Genomic DNA, 13,760 nt, shown 5'->3' on the forward strand with positions numbered 1-13,760 from the left:
GAATTCGTGTACAGAGTGACTATCATAGACCGCCACTACCACGACTGCTTTATCAGTACTTAGAGAGGGTCATCGGTTTAATATGATCATGAATTTGTATCTCATGTATTTTTTTAATTTTATTGCAATAAACTGCAAACATGTTAACTTACTAAAATTAATACTAAACATAATTTTATATGGCACCATTGTGCAGTCCAGCTTGATGTCGCTGGAATGTATTTCAGAACAAAGCATCGTTTTCTGTCAATATATATATGACTGAGAGGCAAGCGTCCCCTACTTAGCTTATCCAGACTAAGATAATTTGTTGTCTTTCTCAACTGACAGGTATATAATCATCATCAACGACAGCAGCATGCACACAATAGTGAAAGGCTTTTGGTCTTCCTCAAACCGTCCCTTTTGTATCAACGATAATGTTAGATTTTGTTATGGTTATCCTCAGCACCAGCACCATCCTCCTCATTATCATTATAATCATTGTCATCCTCATCATCATCGTAGTCGTCATCATCACCTTCACCGTCATCGCTGTCATCACCACCACCATCACCACCACCAACATACACTTCATCATCACCATCATCGTCGTCGTCGTCATCACCTTCATCGTCATCATTATCATCATCAGAATCACTTCCATCACCACCACCACCACCACCACCACCACCACCACCATCATTATCATCATCATCAGCAGCAGCAGCAGCATCACCACCATCATCATCACCTTCCTGAAAATTAACGCACGACTGCTAGGGTTTCTCATGTTATAACCGTAGTCCTCTGTTGGAATTCGGTACATTATGGTCAATCCGGGAACACCGATGGAGGGAGAGAGCTTCCTTTATTCACCATCATCACCATCACCGTCATCTTCATCATCATCACCTTCACTTTCATCATCATGTTCATCATCTTCATTTGCATATCCGTCGGCTTCATCATCAACGCCGTCGTCTCCATCATCATCATTATCGTCATCATCACCACCATCATGATAATTATCATCATCATCACCACCATCACCATCAACAACATCATTATCACCATAACCATCATCATCATTATCACCATCATCATCATCATCATCATCATCATCATCTCCACCACCATTATGATAATCACCATCACCATCATCACCGTTATCACCATCACCGTCATCATTATTATCGTTATCATAATCTTTAACAGCATTACCATGTTCACCATCATAACACAATTTAATGTTGGTAGCATCCCCAAACCATCATCATCACCACCACCATTGTGATAATCACCACCACCATCATCATCATCATAATCAACATCTGATAATATTCTATATATTAGAAACAGAAAATAGTATAGGCGTAAATTGGAATCCGGAACATATGGTCACCGGGAGCATCGCTGGTTGGGAGGAGAAAGAGAGTGGGCGTGAACGCATCCTTTATTGACCCAGTTCTCTACGAAGTAGGCAACGGGATGGATGCCGATGTGCAGGTATCTATCTATGGCGGAGGAGGGTGGATTGGTTTGGATGTGACGTAAGCATGTATACAGAGGTACAGAGGAAGACTGGTAAACTGATTTGATGACGTCAGAGGAAAAGGACAATGACACGGAATGTTTAAGATGTAAATTGTGTTATCGCTTTTATTCAACAAAAAATTCCTGCATAAAAAAATATCCGTTCCTATAGCGATTCAAGACATAACGTCCCTATGCGCTTCCAAAGAGCTTTCGAAATTATTCCCCTAGTTATATCTGCGGCCTATATATCGGGTACCCATTTACCTCACCTGGGTGGAGTGTGGCAAATGTAGATTAACGTTTTGCCAAAGGACGTTAGAAATTTACTATCTCTGGTTAATGGTAAATTCAGTGCAGTACAGCAGGATTAAACAAAATGTACCAGACGTAAAAAAAAAAAAAAAAAGTACTAGACGGTATGGTAGCGTATAAGGACAATTACCCACTGGATATTCACCCCCGGAAAATTACCCCAATGACAATTAAAGGTGAAGTCCTGATAATAAGTTGGTTTTAATAAAAGTATTTTTTTCGGGGGATATTTTTTTTAGGGGTGATTGTCCTGGGGGTCCAACAGAAGTAACAGAAGCAGTTATTAAATTCAGCAGTGGTGGGAGTAATACCAGTAGCACTGTTGTGGAGAATTAGTAATATATCGCGTCATAGGTGACAATGGGTCGCTGTAATAGTTATAATATAATGGAGATGAATGTTAAGCTATTAATAATCTCTGGAAGCACTAAGGGCTATCCCCAAAACAGCAGCAGTAGTCTAACCGTAGGCCCGTGAATAGTCGTACTATCATTTATATTGATATAATTATACTCCCTTTAAAACATTTCACTTCGCTATCAAATTATGATGCGTGTAGAGATAACCATCCTATTCAATTATGCTAACCGTATACCATGAAATGCCCAATGTCAACAAGATACAGGCCAATACGTGAAGGTCACTGTGCTTTTGATATTCATAATGTACACTTATGATCCGAGTTCGACGTCATGGTTCGAGTGCCGACCTTGCATGATCATTTCATTAATCATAATCATAATTATAACCATAAGCAAGTTCAGGTAGGAAAGCGAGTGACCGTTTGGAAATATTTAGCGCGGACTCTATCGAAGAGAGCTATTTGTGTAAAGGTTGAGGGCCCATGTGTCTAATTTGATACATTTTATGGCAATACCAGCTGACTAATAGCACACAAAATATCTCTCATTTCATTCAAAGAGCTTTGTAACTGAGCAAATTGAGATTATGATTTCTCGTTTGAATGGAGAGGTATAAAATAAAATATTGAAGAGTATGGTTGTTATTAGCCTGATATAAGTATAGTTCTTATTCCCCCTCCTCCTGCCCCCCCCCCGAAAGAATTTAAACCTCTTCGCTACTATTTTTCACGTTTAAAGGGCGTTGCGGGGATTCACACGTTGAAAATCTCCAAACTTGTGAAAGGGAAATAATCTTGTTTTTAAAAAAAAAATCATAATTGAAAACCTCCCTAACCATAATGGTGGCAGAATGTTCATTATTAGCCAAATTTACAGTCCTTTTTTATTTTTCAAATTGGAATTTTGCAATTTGCAGTGCTTTATTCAGCCCATTTGGTGTATACAAAATTACTTACATTTTCTTGCATATAGATAGCAAACTTTTGATTTGAAATTTTGCAGATTGATTTTGAGATATATTTTCAATTCCCCCGATGGAAAAAAAACTCCGTCAAATTAATGTCATTAGGCGTATACATCAGTGGAGGGATACAACCTGCCTTCCACGTTACTCGTTATAAAGAGACGGCAGTGAACATGGAAAATGGATGGGGAATTAAAAGTATTTTCACTTGATAGGTCAACCATGAAAATGAAGGTCATCCTTTTAATACACCCTCAAGGACACAATCGAAGGGAAAATTGATATTTTAATCACTTATTGACTATATTGATTGTGAGACTTGCAGGCAGTGAACAAGACTGTAGTTGAATCAGTGAACAAGAAAATTAAGGAATTTAATATTATATGCATTCATGGCAGCATTCAAGAAGAGAAAATAAAGAAGTAGGGGCAGCGAACCTGCCCTTTTCAGGACCGGTGGGGGGGGGGGGGGGGGGGGGGGGGGTGGTTCATGATAATTGAACAAAATTGTACACTGGCAGCTAATTCTCAAATTCGCATGCTTTAGAGGGAGGGGTGGGGCAAGGAAACAACCCCTAAGAATACACACTTGAACTTGGTTGGAAGGAATACAATGGAATAATCACGTTACTTTTAAAATACCCTCTATTTTAGCGTCTACAACTCTCGCGCGGCGGAAACATTTCGTCACCCCAGCTGCCATTAGAGCTACCTGTAATTGAAAAGGAGACTGTGAACCATCAAGATAACGACCAGATTTCACCCAGAATCTAATTGAAAATGAATATTTAATAGAGTCCCATATTAAGATCACCAAGCTCCCAGTTCTTCACGTGCAGTATAGTCTTCAAGAAAAACCTCTTCGAAACCTAGTATTTAATCTTCTTCTTTTTTGTCGTTGAGAAAATAATTGTTGAGTGTTTTTTTTTTTTCTAACCGCAAAAAGATGTTGTATTGCCCTTTGCGACCGAACCAATCGATGGACGGCTTTAAAAAAAAAATTACCGGTTTTTAGAACAAAAATGTATTAAAGGTAAAGACCAGTATTGGAAACGCCCTAATTTCAAAAAATGAAATGGAAGCTCTCATTACCAATTATGTGAAAGAATATGTTTTGACTAATACATGATGATACAAAATTAGCCGGGAAACCGCCTACTAATTCATATATTTGGTAAATTTGTTTCTCTCATGGTCTGTGAGAGATACAGGGTAGTCCCATATACATCTTTCTGTGTATAGTGCTTGTAACTTTACGAAGAATGGGCCAAATTTCTTATCATTTTGATGATTCCAGAACCTTGCAGAGGCTAGATGCTAGATGATCAACCTTTTCTGATCGATTCCACAACGTTTCTTTCACAATGCAATCGCATGACCATAACTGGTCTTTACCTTTAAAGCCTTCAAAAACTGGAAATATCAGCCCAAAGAGGTTTCCGACCGACCGACCAATGTTTTGGCACTTAAAGGGCAATGCAACAAGTTATGTTTTTTGTTAGGTCTTATAAGAAGAAGAGGAAGATATAGGCGAATCATAAAACGCATCAGTATTCATGCGATAAATCAACATGAACAAGAAAGGAAAGAGAGAGAGAGAGAGAGAAAGAGAGAGATAGATAGAGAGAGAGTGAGAGAGAGATAGAGAGAGATAGAGAGAGAGAGAGAGAGAGAAAGAGAGAGAGAGAGAGAGAGAGAGAGAGAGAGAAAGAAAGACAGGGGAATTAGAAGTGCTGATTATTGATGGCTTTCAATTTAATCCAGACTATATTTGGACGTTGTAAAGGTTACACATTAACGGCCATAAAATGCCACGGTCGTATATATTTCCCCGCCGCCTAATCGAAAACGACAATTTGAAAGCGAGATTTCTGACATGGATATTGCTCACAGCCATCTTCTTTCCCCGTTGCTTCGATAGGCTAATCGCCGACTACTATTAATTTCATCCCGGACAACTTACTCCCTACTAGGACAATTATCCCCCGGACAACTACCCCTATTGATCGTACCGTTTTTCTAGAGGTGTATTATCAATAGGAGTTTCTTTGGGGTATTTCTTTCGGGAAAATTGTCCGAGGGATGGCAGTCATCGTACAGATAATGTTGATTTTCTAGGCGGGAGTAAATCTGCAACTTTTATTTGAATCAAGACATTTACCAATACCCCCAAAAGGCCCATACTTTAAAAGGTTCTCATGTTATATTAACGACGTCATTAATTTAAACAACGGTAATGGACAATAAAGCTTCACCTTTTTAGTTGTCTTGGCAAATGGGTATGTTAAATCATGTATTGACAATGAATCACGGAAACCGATTAGGCTTATCAATCACTATGGTACCCCGTGTATAGATGAAAAGCAAATATTGGGACTAAATCCTTTGATAAACTGTTTTTAGATTGTGCAGATTGCAAGGAAAAGCACCTACCTCAACTTATCATGATTTCCTCGTTTAACGTGCATTACAGTACATGTATCGTATAGTCTAGTGGTTTGATCACATGACCGGAATTGCGAAGGTCTCGGGTTCGATCCCCGACACGGCACCAATGTTCTTATTATCTACACATTCGCCGCTCTATCCTCAGGAAAGAAATGTTGACCTGGTAGGATTTATTCTAACGATTTATTAATTTATCTATTACTAAGTGTATCCCTACATGCATTAGATTAGGGCTATTTCAAATTGGACATGACGAACGTCAGCACTAAATAATCGACCTTTTACCCCTATGATTTTATGTATCATATCAAAATGTTATTTTTTTTGGGTTATTATTTTATGCCAAAAATAAAGAGGAAGGCATGTACGTGAACTTGAATGCTTGACAATTAAAACCCGAGTTAATAATAAGGTCCTATTAGGTCTAGGATATGGGGGGGGGGGGGGGCGGCTTAGGTATATCCATTCGCCCTTTTTCGAATCTAAATATGCCAAAAAAAAAACGTAATCTTTGATCACTCAAGTCAACAAGAAATTCTCGCTCTTCATTAGATTTATCTTGCTAAACTGTTCAAGGTTATATGAATACATCGCAAATTCACATTACATCACAATACATCAGCAAATGGAACACATTGGATATAATCAAATCAATAGCATAGTTTGTAAATCTGTAATCATACAGTTACAATTCGGGTACCTCTCTGTGGAGACCATTTGCAGGCCCTCCCCGGGGTGTCGAGCGTTGTGGGGGCAGGAACAGTTCCCCGAATTACTTGGGAATACGGTGTGTATTCTATAAAATATGTTCAGAGCGAAAACACCCGAGCACTGCACTGACATGCCCCAACCGTAGGCACTACCCCCATTTAATGCTGAAGATACATTGATTCCCTTGATGTATACACCTCATTCAATTTCTATATACTCTGTGTATCATAAACTGTCACAAAGAGGTCAATCTATTATTTTAGAAGAAGCAATTACAGGCCGTCATATACACCAACGCTTTTTTTGTAGCACCTTATACCTCGTGAATGTAAACAGCTCTGTACATTCATCGACTTTTATTTTTATCGGAGCGGTCAATGTCCAAGTTTTATGTGGACAATCGGCCTTCGGTCTAGACTCTTGGTCTTAAAACACAGACCCCATCGAAATCAACAGAAATATTTTGTCAATATTAGATAAAGAATAAAAAAAAAAAAATAAGTAAAAATGGAATACCAAGATAACACCAGTAGTCACATATCAATTTTGGTAGCTGTTCAAAGGACAGAGTTTCGATCACAGTTGCAGAATGTATTGCTTGTGTTATATAAGACAGGTCACAGAACATTACAATTGTTCATGCTTGCAGCTTAGCTAGCTCGAATGAGGGACAAAGACAGTTCACACGAACCTGATAAAATCCCAATTGGAATAGCATCATGAAACCTGATTGAGGTATAAAGTTATTTACCGTTGACAAATAGAATATTCATACCCTTACCAAGTTTTGTAACTATTTAACTATATGAAAAATCGATTTGTCCCAATTTATTTTTCTTGTGAATGTGACGTATTAAAGCTTACATCATGACGTATTCAACAAAGGTCCTAATTCGACCAGTCCACCTTTCATTTTGAGTTACCTAAAACAAACACACAAGTTAAAATTTACAAGGAATACTTTAATCGTAAATATATACACTTAAGAAATCCAGCCATCTGATTGGTCGAAATTGCATTCATAAACTTTAACTATTTATGTAAAATTCCCAGTAACCATGGTTAAAACAGTTCTAAAACCCCAGTAACCATGGTTACCGGGAAAAAAGTTCAGTCTCCATGGTTACCCCATAGGTTTACATGTTAAAAAATGTTTTTTTTTTTCTCGGGAAGGTTACAATTGGGCTATTGCCCTCGGCACGCCTCGGGGCAATAGCACAATTGTAACCTTCCCTTGAGCGTATAAAAACAACTATTTCTCTCAAAGCAGTCATTAATACTATACTGTGGAAGAAAATGGGAGAATGCATAGGTTTCTATTGACCGTCTTAGTAAAAACGGATATTTTGTGTGCAGAGATTTGTAAAATTTGCTTTTGCCTTGAGTCGAATTGAACCCAGGTCTTTAGCTGTAATAGAACCACAATGCCCTTACAGTGGCATAGATAGATATATTGATAGACATTTTGGTCTTTTTTTTATAGGTGGGGTGGGGGGGGGGGGGGTGTGGGCTTGGGGGTTTAGCCTTCATTTTCTTATCAAGATTTTTTTGCTTCTTTTTGGTGAGGGGGGGGGGGGGTGTTGAGCCCAACCCCAATCCCCTCAGAACTGCTACTGCATAGGCTGCGGGGTTAATTTGGGGTAGAGCTTTAGTGCGATTTTAAAGGTTAAAGAGGACCTTTAAACAAAATGCAGTACATCGCGACTGATCAGTGCACTGACTCATTTTGTTTATCCTTTATTACGTCATCCGAGCATGTATACATTGATGTCTGACATGTGGTGATCTATGTAGAGAAGGCTATATAGAGTGACATGATTATCACGATATAGACCTACTCATCAAACATTACCACTGAAGGCCGTTCAGAAAGTCATTTCGGATTACACACTTAACCAATAATTTCATAAGCGGCATACAGTGGTGTAGCCTCCATATCCACATACGCGCTACGCCACTAGGTCTGCCAATAAGTCATTTAACACGAACGGTTCAATGCAACTTACAATAAAGTCTATAAAGACCGAGTTAATTTCATCCTCAATGCATCCACCCACCTTAATTATATCAATCAAATATTTATGACATTTTTCTGGAAAGGGCACACAAAGGTTAAACGTCCACCTTCTACAGCATTGAGCCTCACGCGCCGGTTAATGCCATGCTCTAGGCATAGTAACAATCAGCGGGACATATCGGTAAACCAACAGACCACGAGACCGACTGCCTACGAGATCGATGGTCTACGAAACCAACAGCCTAAGAGACCGATAACATGTCAGTCTGATGAACCCTAAACAAAAGTTAATAGAGGGCCTACAAGACCGGTCTCATGGGCTGTAGCCCAAGATCAGTCGGTATCAATCGCAAATAAGTTGCGATTGATATCAACTCTTTGTAAGACAGGACCCAGCTAGACACCTATTCCAGGACCACCTGAGATTAATTAACTCCGACATCTAGCCTCTATCGGGAAGCGATTTCACCTCTGTCAATATTATAAACTACCTTTCTCGTATTGTTAACTAAGGACCCCTTCCCCTTTTCTCTCTTTTTCAAAGAATAAAATAAATATTGTCCAGGCGTAGATGCCATATAGGAAAGTTGTCTTAGAAGGAAGTTGTCCAAGATGCAGTTGTCCATGGGTATAATCCCATAAGGTAAATGTCGAAAGTGGCAGTTCACGTTGCGTCTCTAGACTTGCCTGAAAATAAATTTGTCGGCTTCATAATGTTGTTAGCAAGAAAATCTTTGTACACTCATGTATTTTATATTGACACCAACAATTGATGCAAACTGACTCAATTTTTAGCACTTTAATGTAACTTTGTTGATATGGAAATTAAACAAAGAGACAACCTTCTTGCCCATAATATTGGTAGTTTAAATATTCGAGAGGGGTAGGGCGAGCTGCGGTACCTTGCCTTTGAATTTAGGTCAAGATTGCAAAGACTCTCGAGATATCATGACTTGTCAAGGGCAATATCACTATCCAATCGTAATTAGAATCAATGGTGGGATTACGTAATGTGTGTGTGTGTGTGTGTGTGTGTGTGTGTATTGGGTTTTTACAGACATGTATCAATCAGATCTGATTATTTACGTCTGAAGACCGACCTTTAAACGTCACCATTCGAAAGACTTGACTCAGTTTCGAACCTGCGTCCTCGGCTGAATCAGTTTGTAACTTCCACTTTTAGCTGGCTTACAGGCGCACACCACAACGCCTAGTTATAGTTATAGTCAATAGTGTGCCATTGTAATAGGTCGTTGTCATTATTCACACATTTCAAAAGGTGTCGCACAATCTCATGAAATTGCCTTAGCTTGATTTCTTGAAAGTCTATGCGATCGTGATCTAAATCTATCTAGACATTATTGTAACTTTATCACTAACCCTTCAAATCAGAATATCAGTACGTTAAAATATATAAAACAGTACATACGACAATAAAATGAAATATGACTTTATATACACACTGCTAGCCGATCAAGTTCAAATACATAATTAATGTTCTCCTTAAATCATTTAAAATGCAGAACAATGAAACCTACGCTCACTCACTCGAGAAGACTTTTTATCTGACGTACAATCTACCCATTAATGGATTCCAATTAGTCGCCAACTACGGGATGCGCGGGAAAAGATTGCCGATCGAAATGTGAAAGTTCACGTTCTATACGATGCGAAGGATTGGGTATTGGTTTTTAAGCTGTCTGAATGAAATAATGATTTCCAAACGCTAGCGGGTATAATACGCAATGGTATAAACATGACTGGTCTTAAGTTTGGGCGGTATATTCAGACGTCATGTTAATATTCTGACTCGATTGATGTCAGATGTTATCGTTATTAGAGAACATAACGATTAGTGAGAAAAATCAAATTATGAAATCCAGTGAGACCTGCCTATGTAAAGAATTCAGGGTAGAAAATAAAAGTGGCCTTTATAGGCAGGAGGTCCTTATGTACAGGTTTCTGTTATACGAGTACTACTGGCAAAGTCTGTTTAATTAAGGAAAATAAAAATTGTTATCTTTATAGACATTGACAGGTGGTCGCTAAACAAACTAATGAAGAAAAAAAAACGAGAGAGTTTTCCGCTTATAGCAATCTATGATCGAAAGGTAGATATTGTTAATAATACAATTGTCCAGTCTGCTATCTGAGCAAAATTCAAACCATTGTCAGCTACCAAGTAATTTCAACTAGTATCTAGAGGGAGCACAAATAACGTCGATGCAATGATTTTAGTTTATCGACCCAAGCAAAACTACGCGTGAGGAGGGGGAGGGGGAGGGGCATGAGAGCATAGGGGCAGATCGATGCCTCCAATCGAATATCGAATAAGGGAACAAAAGAAAGGGAACGAAAGAAAGAGAAAGGGAGAGGGGAGGGTAGGAGAGAGGGAGGGAGGGAGGAGCAGGATAATGTCAACACGTTGATACAATCTCCTTCCCACACCCCCACCCAAATGACACCAGTATCCAATGAATATCTGGATCTAGGCTACTCCAGTGTTAGAAGTACCTTCCCTTCCTCTCAAAGTGTTTTACAGCCGCAAATAGAACACCACATTCATCAAACCGACGACAAAATGATTCATAAACAAATTATTAGACCATGCTCCATTAATCATAATTGCTTTTGATTTGGAAAATGTATTTCCTGAAATGGTTAAACTTCAATTGGATATTCACGGTAGCTCTATAGCGAGCAGAGGAAATCGTTTTTTTTTAAAATGTATTTTCGTTTTGACTAAAGACAAATTTTGACAAATGCTGGATTAGATTTTATTTAAGCTCGTCTATTTTCATTAACTTATACATTTCTATGTCGCGTAGAGTGTATTAGATCTTCTAAAAGCAGAAAATAAAACGAACATTTTAGTTTTTATCATGAAGTGATTCACATATTTTTCTGTCAGTTTGAGCTAATACTAATTGGTCTGTTAAAGGAAAATATACGCATGATGTTAGGTGAAGACTACTAAGACGAATGAATGCGAAAACTCATCAGTATAATAACCCTTTTACTCGTATGTCTACTACATTAACATTTTTGAAAAATGAATAAAAAACTATTTTGATACTCTCAATGTCAGTGAGACGTTAGCAAATGAAATTATAATCACCAGCTTCTTCATCTTTGACCCCAGACCATTTCCTTTGTCATTGAAATTATCATTTAATCACTGCCATTCTCATTTCCAACGCCATCATCATCACCGACACCATCACCATTAAAACGACTGTCACAACAAACCCGGACTAACATCGCCCATCACCATCATGAACATCATCATCACCATCACAACAACCGTTGCTTAAATCACCCATCAAATAATCAAATAACCATCTGCCATTACCATAGCAATGACGACCATCACTATCATCACAAAAACATCCATCATCACTGTGATCACCATAACTACCATCATTATCGTTATCAAACCCATCACCTTTACCATTGGGACAGTGTATACATTCTCATCATCAACACCATCTCCATCACCATCTCACAAAATCTCATCAGTACTATATAAGCATCCTAAGCATCGTCAGTTAATGATAGCGTCACTTAAATCGTGATCATCATCACATCCATGAACATAATGAAGCTCACCATATTTTCTCCCAACATGATATCATAATCAACATCATCACTAGCATCACAAAATTAGCATCAGCATCATTATCATCAACATCATCTTCATCAGCATATCATAACCCGATTACCACGGTTACCATTGTCAACATAATCACTATCACCATCACCATAATCTCTTCCATGACACTTTCACTTTCACACCATCACTACCAACCACCTGCGGTATAGTGAGCGAGAAGATGCAGTCCCTGACACTGGAAGAGACCACCTTAGAGCATACACTGTCAACCATTGACCATTGCTCTACCGTTTCAAGACATCCATCATTATTTTTTAACATCTCTACAATCAATAAACTTTATCAACACTGACAACATATTCGTAACAAGACAAAAATAAAAGATATACCTATACCATTTTAAATAAAGGCTGCTCCTGGAGGGGTTTGAAGGGGTATGTGGCTATGATCATTTTAGAGTACTTACCGATTAGAGCGGTCGTAGTAATACTTAGGGACGATGAAATCCTGCACGGCGGAGTATATATCAAAAAGACCTTGGCAGGATGATTTTAATTTTGCCTTCCATTGTGGCGCCTTATACGAGAACCCATAAGCATCCATCTCGCACTAGATGCAATTTCAAGTATATCCCTCAAATAAAGCGAATAAGCTGATGCGAGACGTTCATGAATATATTCCGAATGATATGTCCAAAATGATGCTTTCCGTGTTTTCTTGGACACGGCCCAGCAATCTCAACGTGCACGCTACACTATATGCATAAGAATGCCCATGCCTCATGTGGAAGCCACCCGGAGAGTGCGTTTTAATGCGAGAGCGCCCATGCGAGCGTGTGTGTGGGTATCAATGGAGAGAGAGCGAGTGTGTATTGTGTGTGTGAGAGTGTGTGTGGGTGCGAAGCACCGGCGGATTCGTGTAATTCAGTGGCGTCCGCGTAGAAACCATTCAACGATTTTGGCGTGCGTACGCATTTCCAGATGCTCCAAATAGAATTACATGCTCCAGAAGGAAAGCAAGATGAAGAAGATAGCATCAGCAAATAATGATTTTCGCCATGTCGGCTGATGGAACCCACCGTTTACATTCGAAACACGAAATACACAGGTTTTCTTCTTTAAAGTCCCCAACTAGCGATTCGATGCGAGAATGTCAGCAGAGAAAAAAAATGGATCTTGAGTAACGCGCGCAGTGAATGGCTACAGAAATCAATATTCTAGACGGGTAAACGTATGATGAAAGATGTATGACGTGAAAATGGATGGGAGGAGAGGAGAGAGGAAAACACAATACACGCTCATGAATAATTAATGTGCAAGTCTGCAAAGACCAATAAAAATAACAATTTAAGAGCGGAGGTGGTGTAAAAGAAGTAATTGCCAGCTGTTCGTGTATTATTGACAGTATTACAATTCAATGGGGTTAGAAAGTTGATGTCAAGATGATCGTAAAAAGTAGGAATTTTGAGAAAAGATAAAGTCGAAATTAGAATCCCTTTGTCTGAACCCTGATTTGTGTAATTGTGTCTGTACTGCAGATATATATATTTAAATACGCACTTCGATTGGATGTAACAATTTTTTTCGTATTCAACTTGATATGCGTAGACATTGTAGATGTACCTAGAGAGAGGTAAAATCTTCCAATTTACATGTACATTTTTCTGAAAATTTAGTTCTATACTGATCGATGATATGTTATTTATGAATATACATACATTAACCAAAAAAAAAAAAGAATTTAAATGCTTCAAAAACAAGACACAGATTGTGAAAATAAACTAATGAACGATAATGTTATAAATGATAATAGCCT

General features: G+C 38.5%; 1 protein-coding gene across 1 annotated transcript in view; it reads right to left on the reverse strand.

Annotated features, from left to right (window-relative positions):
* The window catches only part of LOC753935 (transmembrane protein 181), a 42,714-nt gene extending 29,660 nt beyond the window's left edge, over positions 1-13,054 (reverse strand). Inside the window, exon 1 of the mRNA XM_030994081.1 lies at positions 12,412-13,054. Within this exon, the coding sequence (XP_030849941.1) occupies positions 12,412-12,548 (137 nt within the window). The 5' untranslated portion in view covers positions 12,549-13,054. The remainder of the gene's footprint in view (positions 1-12,411) is intronic.
* Between the last annotated feature and the right edge of the window lie 706 nt (positions 13,055-13,760).

This window comes from Strongylocentrotus purpuratus, unplaced genomic scaffold (assembly GCF_000002235.5).
Source record: "Strongylocentrotus purpuratus isolate Spur 01 unplaced genomic scaffold, Spur_5.0 spur5_scaffold_21, whole genome shotgun sequence".
In the NCBI taxonomy this organism is placed as follows: Eukaryota; Metazoa; Echinodermata; class Echinoidea; order Camarodonta; family Strongylocentrotidae; genus Strongylocentrotus; species Strongylocentrotus purpuratus.